The sequence below is a fragment of the Rhipicephalus sanguineus genome, chromosome 6 (genome assembly GCF_013339695.2).
Source record: "Rhipicephalus sanguineus isolate Rsan-2018 chromosome 6, BIME_Rsan_1.4, whole genome shotgun sequence".
In the NCBI taxonomy this organism is placed as follows: Eukaryota; Metazoa; Arthropoda; class Arachnida; order Ixodida; family Ixodidae; genus Rhipicephalus; species Rhipicephalus sanguineus.
Window position 1 is genome coordinate 164,612,897 of NC_051181.1, and position 25,341 is coordinate 164,638,237.

Sequence of the window (25,341 nt, forward strand, 5' to 3'; positions counted from 1 at the left end):
TCACGCAGATTTGAAACCATGTTTTGATCAACAGTGGTTGAACAAGTGATGTCTTTGGATGCCAATGCTCCAACAAGGACATTCGTTTTCACCGGGAATCATCGACATTGACTCCAGCAACGTCTTTTGCACGACCACTACTGATCACTTCAGGTCTCCATCTTCCTGGCAATCATTTGTCCCATGTCAAAAAAGCCCTGTAATAAGTATGTGATGAAAGGTCGTGAACTGAGTCATTGTCAGTGTACTCAAAGTGGGAAGCACTTGGCAGCGCCTCAACCGAGAAAGACAGCACAACCATGGAATGTACTTGCTTTATAACATATCAGCTGCACGCCAGCGCATGCAGGGTGCACATGTCCTCCTCTCCCTTACACCTCACTCTCCCTCCCACAAAGACATGCCCCACCATTTAGAGGCTTTACCCCAGCCGGGAGCATTGCTCGCTGCCATTCGTGGGGAACCCTGCACACGCCTATCGTGAATGTATCGTACAAACATAATCTTCCATTGAAAGTGGCTATATTCTACCAGCCCCAGAAATATTTTAACGCAAAAACAGTAGCTTGCAATGAATTATTAAAGCATTTATCCGATTCTATTGCACGCCGTTATTATTTTTCAAAAAAATTTGCTCACTAATTTTTTTGGCAGTGCAATCCTATTTGAAACCAAACCAAAAATGTGTTCGCAAGCACCTACTACTGTCAGGTCCAGTCTTGCCAGTGTCGCCATTGTTGCCTTCACAACATGGCAACCATGTATGGCAAATTCACATTGCATGGCAACAACGACATGCTGCTTTCCATCTTATCAGGAATTATGTCACCTCATGATTCCTAATCAATGGCAACATGTCATACCACGTGTCCTTGGTGTTTCATAGAATTGCATGCCTCACAATACAGACTATGTTAGTGGTTAATCTGCCATGTGCCACTAATTTGTGATCGTTCAAGCGTCTCTTGATAAGTGTACGACATTAAACACATTACTGCATCTAAACTCTCATTAACTCAAACATCAATACATCAAAATATTGGTTAAAGAGACCCGAAAATGTTATTTACAATTTTGTACAAATGCAGTGAGCTGGTAGATCAAGTTCCTAGGATCATTAGCACACCAATTTAAGCTCCTTGTGTAAAGAGTGTAATTTATTATAACTAGGCTTGTGCGAATATTCGAGCAGTTTGGATAATTGAACGAATATTACGGTATTCGAATTCGCTTCGAAACGAATTTAAATTATTAAAAATTTCGAATTATTCGAAATGTACGAATAGACACATCTAAACTGCATGTAACCCCCTGTAAAGGTGGTTTCACTGCAGCGTAGCAGTGCTATGCCGTGAAAACACCTATTCAGAAAAAATCCGCACTGCCGCGAAGCCCCACTTCAAGGTTAAATGAACAAATTATCATTTTTTTAAGTTTAAAATCTTGTTATACTTGCTCATATGCTCTAATTATCGTTAAGTTTAAAACGTAACATAGTTTACAGGTTATCATTTGCATTCTACTGAAAGCCAAATCCTGCTGCTTTCAAAGTTGTTTCCACTTCTCTTTGAACCAAAAAGAATGTCATTTGCACATGCCTTGTTTCAGTTAAAAAAAATATTGTGCAGGTTAATTGGGTCATGACAAACATGCTCATTTTTCTTTATAATATGTGATATACATATACTATTTGAATTCGATTTGAAATTATTCGACCAAATCACTATTCGCTTCGAATTCGCTTCAAACCTAAAATTTACAATTCGCACAAGCCTAATTATAATGCTTTAAATCTGTAAATTGCTAAAGACCATAGTGCTGCTGTTTTCAGCTGCCCCTCACCATGGTACACTCCATGGGTGAGCAATGTCCCACAGGTGACCGATCTGATTAGATCTTGTACACGTCACTGGTAATTTCTCGAACTTAACTGTGAACAAACATTGTCCATACCAGCCAGAACCATTTGTAACTGGTTGTGATAACGAAATTAACACACACACAAAGAAAGAATACACAATCACGATTTAAAACTACAGCTGGCGCCTGCCTGTGTTATAAGGGGCTACATGTTGACGTCAGCTGCGCGACCAGAGCAGATTTCATGTTTTCTTTTACACCATGAATCCCCCATGCTGCATTGTGGCCTGCAAATCTAGTAACTGGTGACATGTCAAGCTGCGACATCGTGTCTCTGTGCAAGGCAACTGGTGAGCAGAGTCACTGCAGCACAGTGGCACAGTGGGTATCAGGCTACCCGATCGGCACCAGGATCCACGCATCTGCAGCTGTAATTTCACCCCCAAAAGATACCACGTCGGTTCCCCTATTTATACTAAGCAGTGACCACTCTCAGGTAGTTTTAATTTGGCCTCTTATTTCTTAGTGTTTGCAGATAATTGGCATACTGAAGAAAATGTGAGTGGCCAGTCACTGAGGCACCCTACAGTGGCTTGGGGCTTTACAGACCCTGGTATCTTTGTGGCACCTGGCAGCGGCGTGTTCAGCTATACATAGTGCTGGTATATTCTAGGCACTACAGCACAATCATGCACCAGCGATCGCTGCAGTATGCGCAACTGTCGCCAATGATGGCTGCGCTCTTGTCGAGTTGAGGAGGAAAAGCAGTGCTACGGAGGACAACAGTCAATGCCTCGATACAAAGTGCGTCACTAAATTTATGGTGCAAATGATTGGATAATGCTGTACCCTAAACAGTAACGCAATTTCGGACAACTGTTTCAGGGACCCTTAAAATTAAAATTTTTTCTTGTTTGCAGTGTCAAATGCATATATTTTGAGCCCTTATCTAACAGGCTTTTTTTTTTTTTTTTTTCAACTACAGATATGAACTCTGTGAGAATACCTCCTTAGAAGGGCACTTGAGAGCAGCCAACCTGCCCTTTCAAACTCAAGCACCTTCATGTTTTGCAGTGTGGTCATGTCAAAAGTAGAGTTGGAAAACACAATCAATGCCTCACCATGCTGTCCAGATTTTGCATAAGTGCTCAAGATGAGGGTCTGAGTAACAGAAACTATCTAAACTATCTCAAAGACTATGCTTTTCCTGGCTGCATGCACCAGAAGAAATATGCCAGAAATACCATACTGGCCTTCAGGTTTTAGGCACTGCCTGCTTGTCTCACAAATGAAGGAAGTACCGAATTGGCTAGAAATTTCAATCAAATGTTGCAGTATATCTGCGATTTTACTGGCTCTCACCAAAACCTTGCCCTCGCCACACGCAACTTACTTACAAAACAATGTTCCACATGACATTTCTAAAATTGCCACACCAACTGTACCAGATCACTAACCTGTTGGGAGTCGTACAAGAGCTTGTTCGAAAATGGCTCTAGCTGCTGCAGCACCTCTTTTTTCACTGCATACAACTGCAAAGAAGCAAACGACTGCTTTTAATAAATACGTGCGGACCGCACATGCTGGGGGAATGAGCTTAAGTGAAAATTTTACTGGTGTCTGTGCTTTTCTTCTTGAGTGACCATAGCCAAGTATAGGGAACACAACCTAGTTGGACAGGTTTTCACTGGGAAATGCCTCATTCAACACAGTCTTCTGGTTCTTGCAACATGACAGCAAAGGAAAGATGACAACAAAGTGAGAACTATGTGTGCCCAATTTCACAGTGGTAATGTAAAAATGCCACTCAAATTTGTGGCAAACATGTTTCAACGTGTTGCCACACGTTTTATAAGGCCTCATTCTGGAAGCAATACTTCACTGCTCCTAGATGGCGAAAGCACCACTTCCAACCTAGAGCACAGTGATGGAGAACATGTGAGAAATATAAGGTGCATTTGTGAAGCTTCACGCATGTGTGCTAGTAGCGCAATGGGTAGAGTGCCTGGCACCTATCATCTAGGGCTGAGAGGTTGTGGGTTTGACGCTCAGGTCATCCGCGTCAACAAAACTTTTTCTTTTAGTTCTTCTTTCTCATCTGTTCCTGTGCATCTTACTACTACCATCCTTTTTGTGATGAAAATGACATCAGTGAAGTCTTGGAGGACACCAGCATAAAAAATTTTCCGTGTTGAAACTAAATGGAACAAAAGATATAATAAAGTAAATTAAATTTTCCTTCCAATTCTTATAAATGTTTGTGCAGAAGTTAAAACCTTATTTATCATGTAATGAAAAAATCCGTAAACAGGGAGTGGGTGCTCGAGCCGACGTTTCGACAAGTGGACTTGTCTTCTTAGAGGCTGGAGTTCCAGCCTTGAAGAAGACCAAGTCCACTTGTCGAAACGTCGGCTCGAGCACCCGCCCCCTGTTTACGGATTTTTTCACCGCAAGCTTCCATCTTCCCTTTCCTGCTGTTTTTTGGATTTATCATGCAAGTTTCATTGCATATATGGCCATAGTGGTTCTACAATCTTGAAGCCAGAAGGCCATCATCTTAGCAATTTTTAAAAATTGTGAACCACAGTAGGTACAAAATGCAGTAAAAGCCAATAGTGAACATAACAATATGCTATCGGTTCGTTTATAATAATCTTTCTATCAAGGTGTGATGTACTGTAGCAAGAACAGGCTTCGTGTCTTGTTTTGTTTTGTTTTTTTGCCCCAAGAAAGTCCCTTGTGCGTGAGAACCTGTCCTCAAAGAAGGCAATAATTGCATGACCTAGGCAATTGACTACGTACAGAAGCCCTTCTGTAACGTACACGTACTGCATACTTTTTAGGAACAGTAAAACTGTCCATTTATGCTCTAATCAATTTAATGCATACTATACATGTATCATTTAAGTACCACCGGCAACCATTTCTGTTTTCATAGTAGAACAAGTCATCAACGTTTCCAGTTCCAAAGAGAATGAAAGAACACACACTTTTCAATGTAGTGATACCTAATGTTAGCATCTTTTTGAAACAAAAACACACGTTTAACAACAGACAAGTTCTTTACTATACCAATTGGAGGTCACATGTCACCCACTTACCACATCAGTACAAAAGTTTCATCATCTGCATTGTGCCTCATTCCAAGCCCCTTCAAAATCGGAACTCCTCAATGAACCGCTCATAGTGTGCGCAGTTATCCCCTTCAGCAGCGGTGGCTACAGTTGCTTACGCAATTCGTTTATGCTAGCTGTGTTGACTTGTGGCCAAAAAACAGCAAGATACATTGCTCGTTGGATGATCTGAACCTTTAGTCATAGTATGTCTTGACCTATGTGCTGCGTATGACTGCAACCAATTACTTTGGGTGAAGGCACTATGATATTCCACAGGTCGTTCGACATGCCGCTTTCCAGGACCAACCCTAAAAGTATTATTTTTCTTTTCTTGAGCTGAATACAACCAAAGCCTAATTGTGCACACATTTTCATTCTTTTTCTGTAAAAATGAAGCATGACTGTCTGCAGAGTAGTTAAATATTTAATTACACACTAATAAAGATGAATTACTGAAACTCAGACAAAACATCACATTCCTTCATTTTCTTTCTTAGAATGTATTACTGAGGGCCTTGGAACTATGCTATGCAAATTTGACACATTTACAGATAGTGCATGATGATTCATGCCTGAGGGGTTATACTATTGTTACGGGGAGATTTACAAGGTATATAAAGAGGACAAATTCAGGCATACAAGATGGAGCCAAGTCCACGCGGAATCAGGGAACGTCATCCTCTTTCATGTCGTCTCCCTTTTCATATTCGGTAGCTCTTCGTAGCATCACCCCCGGACCCGGTGCTTGATTGGTCCGAGTGATACCGCTTGAGTCAAGTGACGTGAACAATTTCAGGGGGTCGCACTATGGTAGTGTCCAGAGGTTTGACTTCGCACGTGATGTCGGTGACTTGGCGCAAGACACAGTAAGGACCAAAGTACGGAGAAGTCAGCTTCTCCCACAGGCCAACTCGCCGTGACGGCGTCCAAAGAAGGACCATGTCACCAGGATTGAAGTGGATATCGCAGTGGCGCGCGTCGTAGATGCTTCGTTGTTTCTCCTGCAAAGTGCTAAGACGAAGGCGGGCAACATCACGTGCCTGTGCAGCTCTAGCGATGGCATCACGACCATACTCGATGTCGTATCAAGAACGGGAGGAAGGAGAGTGTCGAAAGGCAGCGTGGGTTCTCGGCCGTAGAGGAGAAAAAAATGGAGAGAAACCTGCGGAATCATGCCGAGACGTGTTGTAGGCAAACGTTACGAACACCAGAGCTTCGTCCCAGTCATGATGATCTGGAGAAACATACATGGCGAGCATGTCTGTTATAGTTCTGTTCAGCCGCTCAGTCAGGCCGTTGGTCTGAGGGTGATACGCAGTGGTGAACTTGTGTTTTGTAGCGCAAGAGTGCAAGATGTTTTGGACTACCTTGGATAGAAAGTATCGACCCCGGTCTGTAATGAGCTGTCAAGGAGCGCCGTGACGAAGGATGAAGTCTTCGAGGAGAAAGTCGGTGACGTCAGTTGCGCAACTGGTAGGGATAGCCCATGTGATCGCATACCGAGTGCTGTAATCTGTGGCAACAGCTATCCACTTGTTTCCACTGATGGATAGAGGAAAGGGGCCAAGGAGGTCAAGACCAACCCTGTAAAATGGTTCAGCTGGTATCTCGATGGGTTGAAGGCGCCCTGCTGGAAGGGTGGCTGGTGTTTTGCAGTGCTGGCAAGGCTTGCACAAAGCAATGTAATGGCGAACCTAGCGGTAAATACCGGGCCAAAAGAAGCGACGTCAAACACGGTCATAGGTCCTTGAGACGCCCAGATGACCAGCGATTGGAATATCATGCAACTGTGCGAGTACAGTATGAGGCATATGTGTGGGTATAACCAGCAGCAGGTCCGTCAGGATGCATGTTGTGACGATATAAGATGCCATCTTGGAGCACAAACATATGAGAGATGGAGGAGTTGTGGGGCCACTCAGCTGGTTAATGATGTCTCTCAAGTGAGGATCACATCGTTGCTCATCTCCGATGTTGGCGAACGCTGAAAGTGCCAACACGAATGTAGACTCGCCGCTCTCAGGAGGATATGGTGAGTCTACTGGACGACGCGACAAGCAATCTGCGTCCTCATGTTGGCGGCCCGTCTTATAGACAACGGTGAATGAATATTCTTGCAGCCGTAAGGTCCACCGACCCTGCCGTTCAGTAGGATCCTTTAACGATGAGAACCAGCATAAGGCGTAGTGGTCGGTGACAACGGTGAACGGCCGTCCATACAAATATGGGCGAAATTTGCCCACCGCCCAGACGAGCACGAGGCATTCGCATTCGGTGATCGAATAATTGCGCTCCGCGGGTGACAAAAGAGGGCTAGCGTATGCAATGACACGGTCGCTACCATGCTGTTGTTGAGCCAGAACAGCACCAATGCCATGGCCGCTGGCGTCGGTACGCACTTCTGTTGGAGCGGACATATCAAAGTGGCCGAGAATCGGTGGCGACGTGAGGCGCATGGTCAGTCCTGTGAGGGCACTGGCTTATTCAGGACCCCAGGCAAAAGCCACATCCTTCTTGAGTAGGTCCGTGAGAGGGCGCGCAATGTCAGCGAAATTGCGCACAAATCTTCAAAAGTAGGAACAGAGGCCTACAAAGCTGCGAACATTGTTCGCACAGGTCGGCACAGGGAAATCCTTGACTGCGCAAACTTTTTCTGGATCGGGACGAACACCAGAAGAATCGACGGTAAGTTGCCGGCGGCCGAAGTGGCATTTCGACGAATTGAGCTGAAGTCATGCCTTGCGGAACACAGAAAGAATTGTCGAGAGACGCTCGAAGTGTGTCTGAAAAGTCGAGGTAACATAAGCAGATTGACCACTTAAAACCGTGAAGGAGAGCATCCATCATTCGTTCAAAGGTAGCTGGGGCATTGCATAACCCGAACGGCATCACTTTAAAGTGATAAAGGCCATCAGGCGTAACAAATGTGGTCTTTTCACAGTCCATGTCGTCAACTGCAATCTGCCAGTACCCGGAATGAAGGTCAATCGAAGAGAAATACTTCGCACCACTGAGACAGTCAAGGGCGTCATCTATCCGCGGTAAGGGGTACATGTCTTTTTTTGTTACCTTGTTGAGATTTCGGTAATCGACACAGAAGCGCCAGCTGTTGTCCTTCTTCCTGACGAGCACGACAGGGGAAGCCCAGGGGCTTGAAGAAGGTTCAATGATGTCCCGGGCAAGCATCTTGTCGACTTCTTTCTGTATGACTTGGCGCTCAGTATAGGAAACACAGTAGGGCAGTTGGTGTATCGGGTTAGCATCGCCGGTGGTGATTCGATGATTCACAACGGTTGTCTAGCCCAGTGGGCGGTCATTGAGGTCAAAGATGTCCTGGTACGATGCGAGAAGGGCACGAAGGATGTTCGCATGTTCGGCCGGGAGGGCAAAGGCAATCATTTTCATCATGCTTTCTGATGAAGTTGGGGCCAAATCAGGAGTGGTCGGCAATTGTGCATCCCCTGTTAAGGCGGAATAGTGGTACAGTTAAACCTGGATGTAACGAACCTGCATGTAACGAATTCCTGGATTTAACGATTTTTTTTCAATCCCCAATACCGTCCCCATAGAAGCCCATGTATTTGTTACCTCCATGTAACGAAGGTGTTGCGGTAATTGACCTGAATGTAACGAATTTGCGGCACTGATCATTTATTATTTTGAGTCGTAACATTACTAAAATCTTGTATGTACAACGCGTAAGTTTTATAATACGAAAATTAATAATACACGGGGGCGGCTGCGGTTGGAAAGCATACCATTGCAGCAGGCAAGTGCGTGCCGCAATGATGATACAAGCGTCGCTAGAATAGCTTGCGCCGCTTAGCGGCAAACGGAGTTTCCTCATTGAAAAGCCTTCGAGATGGCAATGCGGTGTGCATCTCGAAGGCCATGCTATGCAGCTTTTGCTTGCAACTTGCGACGTCTGGTGGCGCTACTGTGCTGAACGGGTGAACGAAGCGGTGGTGCGAGTGTCAGGCTGTTGTCAAGCCTCTCTTGTTAGGCCTCTCAGCTGCTCTCGCTGTGACAATGAGCTCCGTGCCGAGAAAGCGCAAGGTTTTGTCTTTTGAAGAAAAGTTTGCGATTGTAAATGCGGTTTCCGCAGGTAAGAAAAAGAAGGACGTTGCTGCGCGATTTAATATCCCAGCCAGCTCCCTGTCGACGATATTGAGTGCGAAGGACAGCATCCGCGAGGCAGCGGAGTCGGGCACGGGTTCGACGAAGAAAAGGCTGAAGAAGTCAACATACGCTGATGTGGACAAGGCCGTCTTCACCTGGTTTCTGGACACATGGGCACGCAACGTGCCCATAAGTGGCGCAATCCTGCAGCAGAAAGCGAAGGATTTTGCATCTATTCTTGGACATGACGATTTCAAGGCAAGCAACGGCTGCCTGCAAGGGTTCAAGAGCCGGCATGGTGTCGTCGGTAGAGTGATTAGCGGCGAGTCCGCATCTGCTGACAGCGATGCCTCTGCCTCGTGGGTGGCCGAGAAGCTGCCTGGCAGCTTGGACCGCTATGCGGCGGCGGACTTGTACAACGCCGATGAAACGGCGTTGTTCTACCAGATGTTGCCGAATCGCACGCTGGAGCTTAAAGGGCACGATTGTCGAGGCGGAAAGCAGAGCAAACTATGCGTCACGGTCTTGCTTTGCACAAACAGTGACGGCAGCGATAAAAGAATCCCATTAGTTATAGGAAAAAATGCCCGGCCAAGGTGTTTTAAAGGCACGAAGCGGATGCCAGTCAAGTACGTGGCCAATTCGATGGCCTGGATGAGCCGAGAAATCTTTACTGAATGGCTGAAGGCATTCAACAAAGATGTCAAGCGTCAGGGTCGCCAAATATGTCTATTGCTGGACATCTGCTCCACGCACCACATCGAAGGCCTTCAGCTATCAAACATCGAGCTGCAGTACTTCCCTGCCAATTGCACGTCCCTAATACAGCCGTTAGACAAAGGGATCATCAACAGCTTTAAGTGCTGCTATCGTCGTCGCGTCATTCAGAAGATCCTCTTGGATATACGCTTTGAACGGCTGACTAAGATAGACATTTACCAAGCCATTGAGATGCTTGCTGCTTCCTGGCAGGAAGTAAAAGCTGACACAGTCGCAAATTGCTTCATGAAAGCCGGGGTGTCAGTGGTTACAGAGGCTAGAGTCGACGAAGAAGAACCCCAGGAGCCTTCAAATCCATCCGACGTCAGCGAAGCGTGGGATGCACTTTGCGCGAATGGTGGAGTGCCCGACGACGTTGCACTTGACGACTTTTTGTACGCTGACAGTGATGCTGTATCTACCGAAGAAATGTCGGATGTGGCACTTGTAGAAACTGCCCAAGATTGCGGTGATGGTGAAGGTTCGTCAGAGGCAGATACAGTGCCGTTGCCTACCACGAAGGAGATCTTGGACGCGCTGGACGTTCTGCGCCGTCATGTTGGCTCACAGGATGACGAGGCAGCATTGGATGAGTTGGTTTCTCTGAACCGCCGCATGACGTCATCTTTGACGCGAAACACACAAGCCAAGATAACACAGTTTTTTTGTGCTAAATAAATATTTGAGGTGAGTGGCACTGAACTGGCATCCGCTGCGTCTTCATTTGGTTTTTGCGATGGTTTCTCTAGTCTTTACTCGAAAACTTCATGTAACGAAAACCTGGATGTAACGAAAATTCACGAACTTTTTCCAATTTCGTTATATCCAGGTTTAACTATAGTCGCAGGCCGGGGTAAGGGTTGCAAGGGAGACACCCCAGGGCAGCACCTGAGCGCATAGTCCAAAACTGACGATAGGGAGACATGCGGCATCGGCATGAATACTGATGATGGTGTGCGGGAACGTGACATTTTGCGAGCAGAGGACGGTAGCGTTGGGTGACACAACGTAATCTCCGTCGGCCACGGGTGGATCGGGAGAGATGTCAATGAACGTAACGGCCAGAGAGGGGACACGAACGAAATCGGCAGAGCACAGCTTGCTCGGCGCAGGGTCAGAAGGCTCAACGGCATATGGTAAGGCGAGTTGGACGACACCCGTGGCACAGTCAATAAGAGCTGAATGGGACGACAGAAAATGAAGTCCTAAGATAAGTTCATGCGGGCACTGCTCCAATACATAGAACAAAACAGAAGTATGGCGTCCAGCAACAGTGACGCGTGCAGTACACATCCCAGTGACAACTGGAGTTGCACCATCGGCTACGCGGACTACAGCGATCGGAGCAGCAGTGAGCACCTTCTTTAGGCGAGCACGGAGGTTCGAGTTCATAATCGATATGTGAGCGCCAGTGTCGATGAGTGCTATAACAGGTGCGCCGTCGACATCTCCTTTGAGCAGGTTGTTGTGTCCAGGTAGTGTAAGCAGACGAATTCCAGGTCGGGTCGTCAAGGCAGGCTGACCTCCAGGAGCTGCGCCCGTTAGTTTTCCGAGGAGTGGCAAGAGTAGGAGGGGGAAGGTGAGCGACAACGTAGAGGAGAGCGGGACAGGCAACTGGACGGCGAAGGGGAGCGGTGTGGTCTTGCGAGCAAGGAGGGTGTAGCGGTGTCGTCTTCAAGGTGCGCAGGCAGGCGGGAACTACCGGGTGAATGTCGGGTGTTGGAATAGCTCGGCCAAGGCTGTGAGTTCCAGGAACTGCAACAGTGGCGAGAAATATGTCCGACGCGTCCACAGCAGTAGCAGATGGGCCTGTCATCAGAGGTGCACCATTCTGCCGAGTTCCGGTAACGAGGACTTTCGGGGCAGATCAGGTGGAGCGGGTGGACGGTAGTCGGATCTGTTCACTGGGCAGAGCGTCTGGATTCCTGCGTTGGCGAGCTCCTGGCGTACAACGGTCTGGATGAGGGAAATCGTGTGTGAATCGTCGGGGGCACGAGCTTGCGTAGGAACCAGAGATGCAGCTTCAATTTCACGGCGGACGAGGCGTACAATATTCTCCGCTGCAGGAGCAGCAGGTGGTCGCAAGTGGACATCGCAGACGTGTTGGGAAGACGTGAAAAATGTGGCCTAATCCGACAACTTTTCGCTTCTTCAAAGCGTCGGCATTCATTAATGACGTCGTCCACTGTCGACGAGTTTCGGAAAACCAGGAGAGTGAACGCATCATCCGCGATTCCTTTGAGGATATGCGCGACCTTTTCAGCCTCGGCCATCCTGTCGTCAACCTTGCGGCAGAGCACGAGTACATCTTGAATGTACGTGATGTAGGACTCTGTGCAGGTCTGAAGTCGGTACGCGAGTTCTTTCTGTGCAGCGCGACGGCGCCCAATGGGCTTGCCGAACAGATCAATGAGTTTTTGCTTGCACACATCCCAACTCGTGATCTCTTGCTCGTGGTTGCAGAACCAAACTTTTGCCGTGCCCTCAAGGTAAATAGAATATTGGCCAGCATGAGCGTCGGGTCCCAGTTGTACAGTGCACTCACCCGTTCGTACAGCTGAAGCCAATCCTCCACGTCAGTGTTGTCCACGCCAGAAAATGTGCCTGGGTCATGCGGTTGTGCCAGAACGACGGTGCGGTTAGTAGCAGCTGGTTGCCGCGCTATTGGTTGCGGTGTGGTTGGTCGAGGCACAGTCGTTGAGGTTTCCGAATGATCCTCATTCTCGTCGTGAGCAGGCATCGCAGAGGCAGCCAAGGAGCGTCCGCTGCGGAGAAGCGTCGTGAATGTTGAAGCTGGGAGAACCCGCACTCTCCACCAAAATGTTACGGGGAGAAAAAGGCGTCGAAGGTTATATTTACAAGGTATATACAGAGGACAAAGCCAGGCATACAAGATGGAGTCAAGTCCGCGCGGAATCGGGGAACGTCGTCCTCTTTCATGTCGTCTCCCTCTTCATCTTCGGTAGCACTTCGTAGCACTATCAATGTAAAACACAATTTTTTCATTTTTACAGTAATCTCATAATGTCACATTTTGTCAGTTCTGGGACCAGTTTCCAGAGCAATTGCTCCTCTGACTTTCCAATGAAGCCTTCTGAAGCACTATAAAGAAGTTACACAAGTAAAAGGAATTCCAGTGAAGCAGTACAGCACTGAGGTTTTGTGGACTTCATTGGAAAGAAATGCTAGTGCATTTGTTTTTGATTCGTGAACACCTTGAGTGGTTTTATTATGCAATGACATCCTCATTTTCAAACACATGCTGCAATAAATTAGGCCCAAGCACTGAATCAAATAGAAAAAATTTTTAAAAACATATATTCTGTAGCAGTGGCATCCACTTTGTTGCTGCATGAATAATATATAAGAATGGCTTGTTATATCTGAAAGTACGTTGTATGTGGATCAATTAAGAGGAGCAGACAGCACATTAAAGATAAGTGAACATCTTGCTACGCCAACTGTAACTGCAACATTCCAAATGGCTACAAAGTGAAACGCTCAGGTGTTTATAAGCAACTTGCCATTTTCAACAACACTCATGGTTCCATGCTTGCTTGAGAGCTGCCTCCTCGCCACAGCATCCCACACCCGCTCTTCATTAGGATGCCGACTCTGCACACTTGAATACAAAGGAATTGTTTCAGTCAAGCACACTCATCTGTAGCACATTAGGCAAGCCAGTACTAGTAGTAAAGAGTAGTAATTCCTTTACTGCTTCAAATGTTACAGTGAAGCGGGCAGGAAACTGGGCTATTTGGTACTGGTTCATGGCTAATAAAGAACAGTGCACTAAAAACAAGAAAGAATAAAGAACTGACACAGGTGCTGACTTTCTAATGAAGACTGGAAGGAAACGAATCTTAACACCTTTTAAAAAAATTTTCATCAATTTTGATTAACCCTTTGCAGTCCAAAACCTTTACCCACTTTCCGGCTCTAGCGGTCCGAAACTATTTCGCCAGTTTCTGGCGCCGCGAATAAAAACACAAGCTGTGGAAGAGAAACGCACAGGATATTTATTTTTGCTCCTGCATTCTGCAGGCAACTCTTTTAGTGATATTTGGGCAACGTATGATACCGCTCAAAGCATTCCCCTGTGTGCAGGCCAGGGTTATTACTGCAGGTTTCCACCGCCGCCGTCGTCGTCTTCGTCACTCACTTCTGTCGAATCACTGTCATCACTGTCTGGTGGAGGCACGTAATTCTCTTCCTCACTAAAGTCATCCTCGCTTTCGCTAAAAGCACCGCCGTAAAACGCACGCGGTGAAAACGTGGCCATGCTTCTCAGCGAACCGCGCGCGCGAGTGGGTACGCTCTAGGCCCCGTGCTGATCATAGTGCTGCACCCTAGTGTCAAAAAAGTAAAACCTCAACAAACAAAGCTCACTTATTCCTCAAGAGATGGCCCTTCATGTATACAAAAAATGCGCGCGACTCGCGGTGAGAAAACAGCAAAATTTAAACCACGAACACCCTTGTCGGGCGGGGCCCGACAGCGGACCGCTACGGCCGTGTTGCGACAACGGACCGCAAAGGGTTAAACTTGCTGAGTTAATGTATATTTGTGCGATGATTTCAAATATGCAATTATTTTGCTAGTACAATTTGTAGTTTTTAAATTATAACACATTTCATGAGCCTTTTTGGAAGCAAGCTTTTTCCTAAACTGAGGAAGTTACCAAGTAAATCAGCATATCACAATAGTGATTTAGAATGAGAACAGTATGCAATACAGGAATGGATGTTTTAAACCCATTTGAGCAAAAATTATGGCATGTTGAACATTCACAATGAGTCAAGGTCAAGCTGGGATTTCGCTCACAAATGGTTTAACACACCATAACTTTTGTTCAAATGGTTTACAACATCTATTCATTTTGTATTGCGTACAGTTCTCATATTACCACGTATGCTTGTCACAACTACGTGACATTAATGTGTTACCCTGATTTAATTTCCAATTTCTTGAGTTTAGGAAAAACGATGCCCCCAAGAAAGGCACATGAAATGTTTGTGTCAACGATATTGTTTTGTCATGAGATGCATGCCCGTGGTTACAGTTTATGTTTGTTAGAGCATGCACACGTGACGTATGACATTGTGAGAGTATACAGTAAAAGCTTGTTAATTAAGAAAATCGGATAATTTGGACGTGTTCCCTGGTCCCGGCCAGCATATGCATTGTTCAATGTCGTTAAACTCTTGTTAATATTCCGTCAAATTTGGCATCAACCCGGTTAATTCAGACGATCCGTGGAGCGTGCTCCGCGCGAAGGGGCACAAATGTGCAACACAAAAGAGTGAGAACAGAGTTCGCAGACAACCAAAACGAGGCGGCGCTGTCTGTATCGCTATCTTCATCAGTTAGTGACCACGATTTTGTCCACATGTGAATCCGGTACACAGCAGCTTCATTTTAACTTGATGCAATGCGCATGCAAAGTTATGAAACTCAGACATGGCGGAAGCTGCTGAAGATGAAGAGCTTTCAGCCGTGGTAGGCATGCTGGCATAAAACATGTTTGCTACAACACAATGGACGAACTATCAGTTGCCGGCTAATTTACCTCCGAAAAAACTACTGCGATGGGCGCGTGATGGTGGTGGTAGTGCAAAATAATGGAGGCGTCCAGAGCATGTTGCAGCCAAATTAAGCACAGGAGTCTGGCGCGGTGGTCACATTGAGAACTAAGCACAGGATGATGAAAATTGTGGCTTTCACGCTGCTCTTATGCAAAAAGAGTACAGAATTTACGTATTCATCAAGAAAATGAATGTGTATTGATGTAACAGACATATGTTTATTGTTTTCTTGATACTTTCAATTATTCGGTATTTGGTTAATTCAGACATTTTCCCGGTCCCGTGAAGTTCGAATTAACGAGCTTTTACAGCATATGCGGTGTTTAATAACATTTTGGAAATATTACCGCGAAGTTTAAAAAGTACAGCCACATTTAACCTGTACTTCCTCTGAGCATTCCATCTGTAAACTTCACAGTCTCAGTTTGGCGTTCTAAATACGATGAGTATGAAGAATCTGCTATGATGTAGAACCTTAAATTCTCGCTTATTAAACAAAACATGTGGCTGACAAAGCAAGGTACTTCGCAGGTCTTCAGGATAATCCGAGTGCCAATTTCTTTACTCTTAGAGCGCTCTAATATAAAGTCTTTCTAAAGAAGAAGGCCAAGTTCAGCCGATTAATATTTGGAAACCACATTGAGCTGGTTGAGCATAGTTATAAGATTATAAATGACTATAAATTTATATACTAGGTGTCGTTCCTTGCCCTCCTATTTTTCCCAGCTTGGGCGGGGAGTGGACGGGAAAGCGGTGAAGTGGCCCTTTTACTCCTCCCCTCCGGCCCCTCCAAGTAGGTAGCCTACGCAAACTGTGTAAGCTCAAATTTTCTTTGACAAAATATGGGTGATTATAATGTTAAACCACCCCGCATTGTCTCCTTCCGTATACGTCGTTAGCTATTAATGATTGATTGAAATTTTCTGGGTCATGCTCACAGCACCTGCTCGTAACACGACGCAACAAATGATGCGCAAGTGATCCACCGTGTAATTATCACTTAAGCATGAGTGCGTAAACAAAAAATAATAAATAACTATTTTCAATACGGTGTATTATTGGTCATTGGTTCTTTGCTATTCGTCAAAAATTTTCGGTGTGCCATAAAATCGCCTCCTTGTTAGGCGACGTACGAGTATGCGAAAACTTGCGGCAATGAAGTCTGCACAATAGGCAGTGCATTACTGTGCTGAACAATATTATTTTTTTCGGTATAGCCACACAGTGTCTCTTTCTGAACGTAGTTCAAGAAGGCTGCCCACTAATCACATTGGCAGCGGCTACTTATAGCAGCGGACGAGATGAATTAATGTATATAAAAGTCACAGTTTCGCCGCAACGGCGAAGCAATGAATGCGGTAGCAAGAAACTAATGCTATACGAAGTGAGGCTCGCCAATGGATACTCTCAGTTTGAACAGCGCTCCTGTTGCAAAGGCGGCCGAAGCAGCGAAGGAAACTAGTGTGCTTCAAGTGTCGAGCTGTGACACTTGATAGTTCGCGCTCATCTTCTCTTTGTTCGTTTAGCGGCGTCCCTTGAGCTCGAGTGACTTTCGTACGCTCCGTGACATGCGCGCGGACATCACGGTGAAAGCTCGAAACATCCCTCTTCCCCTCACCACGAGAAAACCGTGCGAGCAGACAGCTGAAGGGCAAGGTTCTTCTCCCTGCGCAAATATAAGAAGAAGCGAGCGAGCTCGCCGACGACTTTTAAATAAGCCCGTCGCGCCCCTCGCCCCATCTCGCTGGTAATGAAGAAACGCTTATAAGTGCCTGCCGTCTCTGAGTCCTGCCAGCGGTAAAGGGTGTGTATATAACGCTCGCCGTTAGCTACCTGAAGGATCTGCGCTTTCTGGCGTAGTGGTTAGCACCACGCGCTGCGGAATGAGAGGTCGCTGGTTCGATTCTGCGCTTCGGAAGCATTTTTCTGAATTATTTTTCTTTGGGACTTTGATATATACAGTATAACCTCGTTACAACGGATCTGTTTACAACAGACATTCGGATATTACATACCAATTTGCGCCGTTATGACGACCTCCGTATTTTTTCCATTGATTGAGCTTCGTTTACAACGGATTCTGGTAAAACAGACATTCGGATATAATTGACTAAAATGTCAGGCCAGCAAGGTGGTCAGGACTCCTTTAGAGTGGACTTTTCTACCACGGACATACCAAACTCAATAACGTCCGACTTCAAACATCGTTTAGCACACTTTCGGGATGGGAACAGTGCGCCGCGGATATCGACGTACCGATTTAAGAACGAAGGCCGCCGATCTCCGGTCTGTCAATGATCAGCTACGCCTAGCTGTAGCGACAAAAAATTGGCGCACAGCGTGCATGGTGTTGCGTTTTGGGACGCTGACGCGTGAAATTGCTAGCCGCTGCCACCGCTTCTCCGAGCGGTCGCTGCGCGGCGAGCTTGGCCGGCAGGTCCGCTGCCGATGGGCAGAATGCCCATCCGCGGTTCCGAGGAGCCAGCGGGCGATGTGATTCGTTGCTTGCGACGAAGGAGATTGCGGCTTCTTCGCTTTCGCATGTCCGCTAGCGCGATGTTCTTGCCCGCAAAGTTCGGGTTTGTCTCGTACATCGGCACCGTGAGCGAAGTTAGGCCTAGCCACGACATCGAGTAGAAAGCTCGGTTGCAATGTGCGTGGCCGCGGTGCCTGATGTTTCAAAGTACGTCATGCTCGATTGCGAGTACAAAGAGTTGTTCCGCGGTGGTCTTCGTCATAAGCTCCGAAGTGCTGATAAGAAGAACCTCTAATAGCGGGTCCAACGAGTCAACGCTATTACAGTCGCACGTCTTCGATGTTCTACGCACGTCTGCGATGTTCGTGATGAGTGTGGCGCGCTATCGTAATCTGATGATTGAGCTTCCGCTTGCAGCTTCCTAACTAAAGCGTTCTAAATTATCGTCGACCCGTGAACACAGAACGAGTGCGAACGCGTCACTAAGTTGCGCAATTTTCGACAGCCATGTCCTCGCGACGCACAAACAGCAGACGACGATCCCGAAGCGAGCATCGCGGCAGAAGCAGCCAATCGGAGGCCTCGAATTGAACTTCAAACATGTGCTTTTTGTACGCTTGTTACTGAATGGAGGAGCTAGCTGAATGGAGAACTTGAACAAGGAAAAATGCTCTTTACGAAGAGACCAAAATTATGGCGCCCGGTTGCGCCATTGCCGAGCTATAATTTTAAAAAACGCTGTTTTTTTCTTTTTGTTTTTGCTATTTCCGCAATTTTAGCGAAGTCGGCAGACACAAAAAAAATTTTTATAGCACTTCTACATAGTTTTCAGTGAAGATATTTTGGAATCAGATAGAAAATGGGCTACAGAAACTGGAAATGCGATTTTCCAAAAATCGCATTTTTCTTTTGGTCCCCCGTTAAAAATAAGACCATGTTTGTGACTCGTAATTCTCTCCGGTTATAAAAGACCCATTCAGTGTTTACATAAAAGTCTGTTGTAACAGTACTTGGATTTTACATACTCCCTTTACAACAGACCAAAATCCTCTTCACTATGAAGGTCTGTTGTAATGAGGTTATACTGTATATACATACTTATACATATACGGCGCATGACAGCGGCGACGGCGAAATCCAGCCGAGACTGTCCATATAATTGCTATCGCAATAATAGATACTTTCAGTAGTATACCGATTTGAGCTGCTCTTGCACGTATACAACTTTCTGTGAACTCATCATTGCTGACAGAGAGGTACAGAGAGAAATGAACATTATTAGGAACAGACATAATCCTTTGCAGGTGGGCAGCCTTCTTAGTCCAGAAAACCATGGCACTGCTGATCATCTCCCTGGTTAGGTAGATCAAGTTACGGGGCAAACTTGAAAGCTGGGCTTCTCAATGTGCTCGACTCCACAGCCTTGTCAAAAGCCGCCGCGACCGCTGCAGGCTACCATATGATAAGCAAGGTGGAGCAGGCTAATCGGAGACTAAAGTGGGAATCTTCTTTAGCTCTCCTGGCTAGGCACAACTAAAATACTCGATACTTCTGCACACTCATATACTCGCAGCAGCTTGGATATGGAGCAGTGGCGATGCTAATCGTTTTCAAAGAAAAAAACTAAATTTCCTGAAAAAAAGAGAGCGTTCGATCGGGCTATAAAACGCTCACTGGTTCCCGCCCGTATTTGCGTCGCCGATTACTATAATTTCAGGCCAGGCAGAACAAAATAAATTCATGACAGATTGCTGTAATGTTATAGAGCCCTATGAGCGATAGCCTCCTCTGCAATGCTCGAACGCAAGACGTGAAAGCATAGAATAGGCAGCCCGCACCGCAGAGAGCCTACAGTGCGTGGTCATGACACACGGAGGACAGTCGTCACAGCTGAATCAGAGGACAAATTTTATAACATATTTACGTTATTGCTGCGTTCAAGTAAAATTTTGCCTGACTTGTTACTTTCCCAGTCTGCAGCCAACAATGACCAATGTCGAAAGTGGGGGGGCTCCACCCCCCTAACATTTCTCAGAGGGGGGCTAGCGCCTCCCTTGACCCCCCGGTAGGTACGCCTATGTGCAGTAATCAAGTCTATGGATGGTTCACATTTATAAGTTATCTTAGGCACGGTGAGGAATGTGCACTGATGGCCAGATGAGCGGCATGCTTGGGCCCTTAGAAGGTTAAATAGAGATGAATCTTGTTACATTACCCGCATCCAGCATGAAAGTATTTTTTTTTACATTCGATACACTTTACAAAGTGATGTAAGTGAGAAACATTTTAAATTTAATTCTTACAATTTAATACAGACATGATGAACTTAACTATTTCAAACAATTATTCACTATATCAAGACAGCTGTAAGACTTGCTTGTAATCGCATTTAAAAGTACAGCATAGCACTATACAGTCAAACCTGGATGCAACGAATTTCTGGATTTAACAAATTTTTTTCATTCCCCAACTCCATCCCCATAGAAGCCCATGTATTTTTGACCTCCATGCAACGAAAGCATTGTGGCAAATGACCTAGGTGTAACGAATTTTTCATGCTCATCATTTATTATTTTGAGCAGTAGATCTGCCGAAAATTTGGATAAATAATGCGTAACTTTTGCAATTGCTAAAAAAAAAGGCAATCGGTGATGGCGAGAGGAACGCATGCAAGCGCAGTGAGCCAGAGCAGTCAATCCGGTGTGCCGCGATGATGACAATGATGAAAGCTGCTAGCTCCCCTAATGCCACTCTGTGGCAGATCTGAGTTTTGTTCCATTTTTTTTTTTTTTCGCTTACGCATCGTGACACCAGGTGTCACTGTTGTGCGTACCTGATTTTGCTTGCTGTTTTAGGCTTGTGAGTGTTTTGCTGTCATTGCATCGTGTGTGAGTAGACGTGACGCGAGCCTTAACGCGAGTGTCAATGTCAGCAGTGTGTATTGCGTGTTTCTCACAGTGATTGTTTGCTTCGAAAATGAGTTCAGCGAGAAAGCGTAAAGTTTTGTCTTTCGAGGACAAGCTGTTGATCGTCAATGCGGTCACCACTGGTGAGAAGGATGTCGCTGCGCAATTCAACATTCCTGCCAGCACCCTGTTGACTACCTTGAGTGCGAAAGACAGGATCCGCAGAGCAGTATAGTCGGGCACAAGCTCGAAGAAAAAAAGGATGAAGTTGTCAACGTAAGCCGATGTGGACAAAGCCGTGCTTACGTCGTTTTTAGACACACATGCTCGAAACGTGCCCATAAGCCGTGCCATCCTACAACAAAAAGCGAAGGATTTTGCTTGCATCCTGGGCCACGACGACTTCAAAGCTAGCAATGGCTGGCTGCAAGGATTTAAGAGCTGAAACGGAGTCGTCGGGAAGATCATTAGCGGTGAGTCCGCCTCTGCCGACAGCAATGCTTGTGCATCATGGGTGGCCGAGGAGCTGCCTGGTGTTTTGAGCTGCTTCAAGGCAGCTGACGTTTATAACGCTGATGAAATGGCTCTGTTTTATGAGATGCTGCCTAATTGCATGCTAGCGCTTAAAGGAGAAGACTGCCACGGAGGCGAGCAAAGCAAACTCTGCGTGATGGTTTTGCTTTGGGCCAACAGCGATGGCAGTGACAAACAGGTCTCGTTGGTTATCGGGAAAAGTGCCCGGCCCAGATGCTTCAAGGGAACGAAGCGAATTCCGGTAAAGTATGTGGCCAATTCAAAGGCGTGGATGCCATGGGCAATTTTTTCCAATTGGTTGAAAGACTTCAATGAAGACATTAAGCGACAAGGCCGCCAAATCTGTTTGCTCCTCGACAATTGCTCTGCGCATCACGTTGATGGCCTTCAGCTCTCAAACATAGAGTTGACATATTTTCCTCCCAATTGCACATCCCTGATACAGCCACAGGACAAGGGAATAATCAACAGCTTCAAGTGTTGCTAACGCTGTCATGTGATAGAAAAGATTCTTCTGGACATCCATTTTGAACGGCAAACGAAGATCAACATCTATCAAGCCGTCGAGATGATTGTCGCGTCGTGGCAAGAAGTCGCAGCTCAGACGGTTTCAAATTGCTTCGCCAAGGCTCAAATAAAGGTCGCTGAAGCTGGAATCTGTGACGACGAAGAGGAGCCAGCGAATCCACCGGATGTAACCGAGTTGTGGGATGCGCTACATGCGAACAGGGAAGTGCCCGACGACGTCGAACTTGGCGTACTTGTTTGCTGACAACGGCGCCGTATGTACTGAAGAAATGCCAGATGTGGCGCTTGTTGAAATGGTGCAAGATCGCGGTCATGACGAAGGTGCATCAGAGAAAGATCCACTGTTTGCTGCGCCTACCGCGAAGGAAGTGATGAACTCGTTGGACGTCTTGGGTCGTGCCGCCAGCGTGCAGGATGATGAAGCTGCATTTCATGAATTAACTTGCTTGAAGCGCCGCTTGATGTCATCATATATGAAGAAAACACCAGCCAAAATCGCGCAGTTTTTTTCTTCTGAATAAATGTGAGAGGTGAGGTCTTCTGAAGTGATGTCCTCTCGTTTTGGTTTGGTTTTGCGTGATACTTGCCGATTTTCATGTGAAACTGCATGTAACGAAAACCTGTATACATAACGAAATATTGCCGACATTCGTCAATTTCGTTACATCCAGGTTCAACTATACACACATATACAGGGCATCCCAACTATCACGAGCATGATTTTAAAGAAGTCACAGTTTCTCCACTAGGGTGAAGCAATGAATGCGATAGCAAGAAATTAGAATGTCACACAAGGAACGACAAGTGGCTCGAAACTTGTAGCACGCCACTGAAGCACAAGGAGGGATGCTCGAAAAGAACACACAGGTATACAGAGGACAAGCGCAAAATAACATATGTTACAGTTGCTACGTCTTCGTGCTTTAGCAGTCTGCTGCAAGTGTCAACTATGCAGAACTCAACGCTCTTAGATATTTCTTTTTTTTCTTTTAAACTGCAGCACGTGGAGTGACCCCTCTGCATCTCGTGCCATGCAGTGCCATCTGATGCAAGGTGTGCCCGGCATCCTTTTTTTTAACAGTGAAGCTGTTTAGCAAGTCGTTCTTTGTCCGACCAACCAAAAAACTACAATCATCATAAACAGGTATGTGCCACAGAAATTGGGTAAATCCCACTACTCATCACTGGTCGACTAAAAATGAAGAAGGCAACAGTTAGCCCAACAACAAATGGCTGCGAAGCAACGGCGGCTTCGAGAAGACCCTGAAGTGATGGAAGGCCCATACCAACGACGATGTGCCCGCAGATCTATGAGAGGTGCGAACGCTTGGTTTCAACGCGAGTTTCTGTCTCTGGAGTTTGGACATCCGTGTCTGTGACTGTGTGTTGTTTAACTTGAACCTCTCTACGCTGAGGATCAACCTAGAAACAACTTTGCATCACCTAGCTATAGCCTAGCAACAACGTAGAAGCAACCAGATTAGACTTCAGAATCGTGCAGCTTCATTGTTTCAAGCCTTGCACGGCTTAGTGCAAGCTTCGACAATTTTTTTTTTCATTCCAAATCGCGAGTGGGTACAGAAAGGGGCCACTTCTTCGTGGCCGTCTCAAGGGCAGTACAGTTGAATCCCGCTATAACGAATACCACTACAACGAAATTTCCGCCACAACGAATAATTTTCGATTCCCCGTCAGCCGCCCATAGAAAACAATGCAAAAAATGTCTCGTCACAACGAATACTTTTTCTGGTTATTTCCGCTTGAAGGAAGTTTTCACGAGTGCCACCACGTAAGGAGAAGGAGCTTGCCTAGGGTTGGCGCAAAATTCCACTAGAAACTCGACCATTCCTCGTTGCCAGAGCCGTGCGGCCGCATCGCAGGACCCGTGTTTTCATCGGAGACATGCTTTCTGCCACCACAAGCACATCCCGGTAAATTATTCGCCACTGAGATGCTCGGCGACAGATCGTCCATCCGCCATGATGCTGCCGGCGGGTTTGATGCACGTGCGGGCCGCGGAAGAATCTCTCTTCAAGAACTCCCGCCACTGTTTCGACGTAGCACTCAAAACAACACTACTGCTCGTCGTCACAAGCCCTGTGATCCTGAATGACATCCACGGCGCTTTGAAGGCACATGCGCGGCCAGCGCACACAGATTGAAAACGGAACTACCGTTTGCCGCAACCACTGCACAGAAAACCGTGGTCACTATCGTCGCGATCGTCAATAGTGAATACGCTCAAGTACACAGCTAACACACCGGAAGAAAGATTAAAGGCAATAAAGTCGTTAAACGGCACGAAGCGTTTCGGCCTTCCTTTTGCTCGCTTATGACTGTGGTAGTGCGAAGCTTCGGCACTTGGTTTTCAATTAGCCTCTAGCGAACTTTGGCACACTCCTTCGCGGCGCTACGCGCTCGGCACGCTTTCAGGGTAGCCTGCATATAGTATTTGCTCGGTTATATCCCTCGTGTATAACTCGCGTATAGACGTAAAGCCGCCGTCCTTGCATTATTGTGAAGCCAACTTGTGCACCGAAATTTGCGTATAACCCGCACCCGAGAAAATACATTCACTTGGTGTGCGGCCAAGTACGTCCGAGTTAGCGAGAGTTAAATACAAAGGGACAATGCATGCGCTTGCCGGGACCAAAGGACGAGTCAGATCTTCCTAACTTTTGTGGTCTATAGATGAAATTTCGCTGCAACGAAATTCCGTGACAACGAACATTTTCGCGTGTCCCGTCAATTTCATTGTAGCGGGATTCGACTGTATTCAAATTGAAAGAAAATGTAGGAGCGTTGCATGATAGAGAACACGCTCAAGCTTCTGAGATCTGCGTACTGCCAGCAGTAAATGGTGTATATAAATAGCTCGCTATTATTATGCTGGCAGATGCATGGCGCATGGTAGAGTTGTCTAACGCAGCGCGCTGTGAAGCGAGGGGTCGTTTAAATCCCTGGTTGGGTGCTTCGAAATTTTTTTCTTCTGATTTATTTTTCTTTGTGCCTTTTTTATATATATACATACATATACATATATGGGACATGACGGCGATGGCAAAATTCCACGAGTGTCCACATAATTGCTATCGCAATAAAAAGAGGAACGGCGCTACTGCGAAGCAAACCTAGCACTTATTGTTCCCAGTAGACTGGAGTAGCCACCACTAATTTTTTCGTTAAGAAGGTTTAATTAATTATTAATAATTGTATTGATAACTCGACAGGTACTCACGTAATTATCAAAATGCCAATGAGGCGTATGTAGGCATGTTCAAATGACATCTAACTGCGCTATTTTCAACAACCTACTAATTGCGTGATAATTTTTTTCGGCTGATAAAGAAAGCCCACGAAATGTGAAAAATAACACGTGACAACGCTCCCACCCACAAAAGAAAGTAGCGCCCTCAAATAAGCTTACTACAAGCAACCTGTTGTCCATTGTGAGAGAC

The 25,341-nt window shown here is 46.2% G+C and overlaps 1 protein-coding gene across 2 annotated transcripts in view; it reads right to left on the reverse strand.

The window, feature by feature from the left end:
* Nucleotides 1-25,341, reverse strand: part of LOC119396982 (U3 small nucleolar RNA-associated protein 6 homolog) — a 71,195-nt gene that overhangs the window by 23,296 nt on the left and 22,558 nt on the right. For both annotated transcript variants that reach the window (XM_037664383.1, XM_049417294.1), the window contains exons 12-13: nucleotides 13,379-13,476; nucleotides 3,318-3,392 (exon numbers count right to left, since the gene is read on the reverse strand). In XM_037664383.1, coding sequence (XP_037520311.1) covers nucleotides 3,318-3,392; nucleotides 13,379-13,476 — 173 coding nt within the window. The remainder of the gene's footprint in view (nucleotides 1-3,317; nucleotides 3,393-13,378; nucleotides 13,477-25,341) is intronic.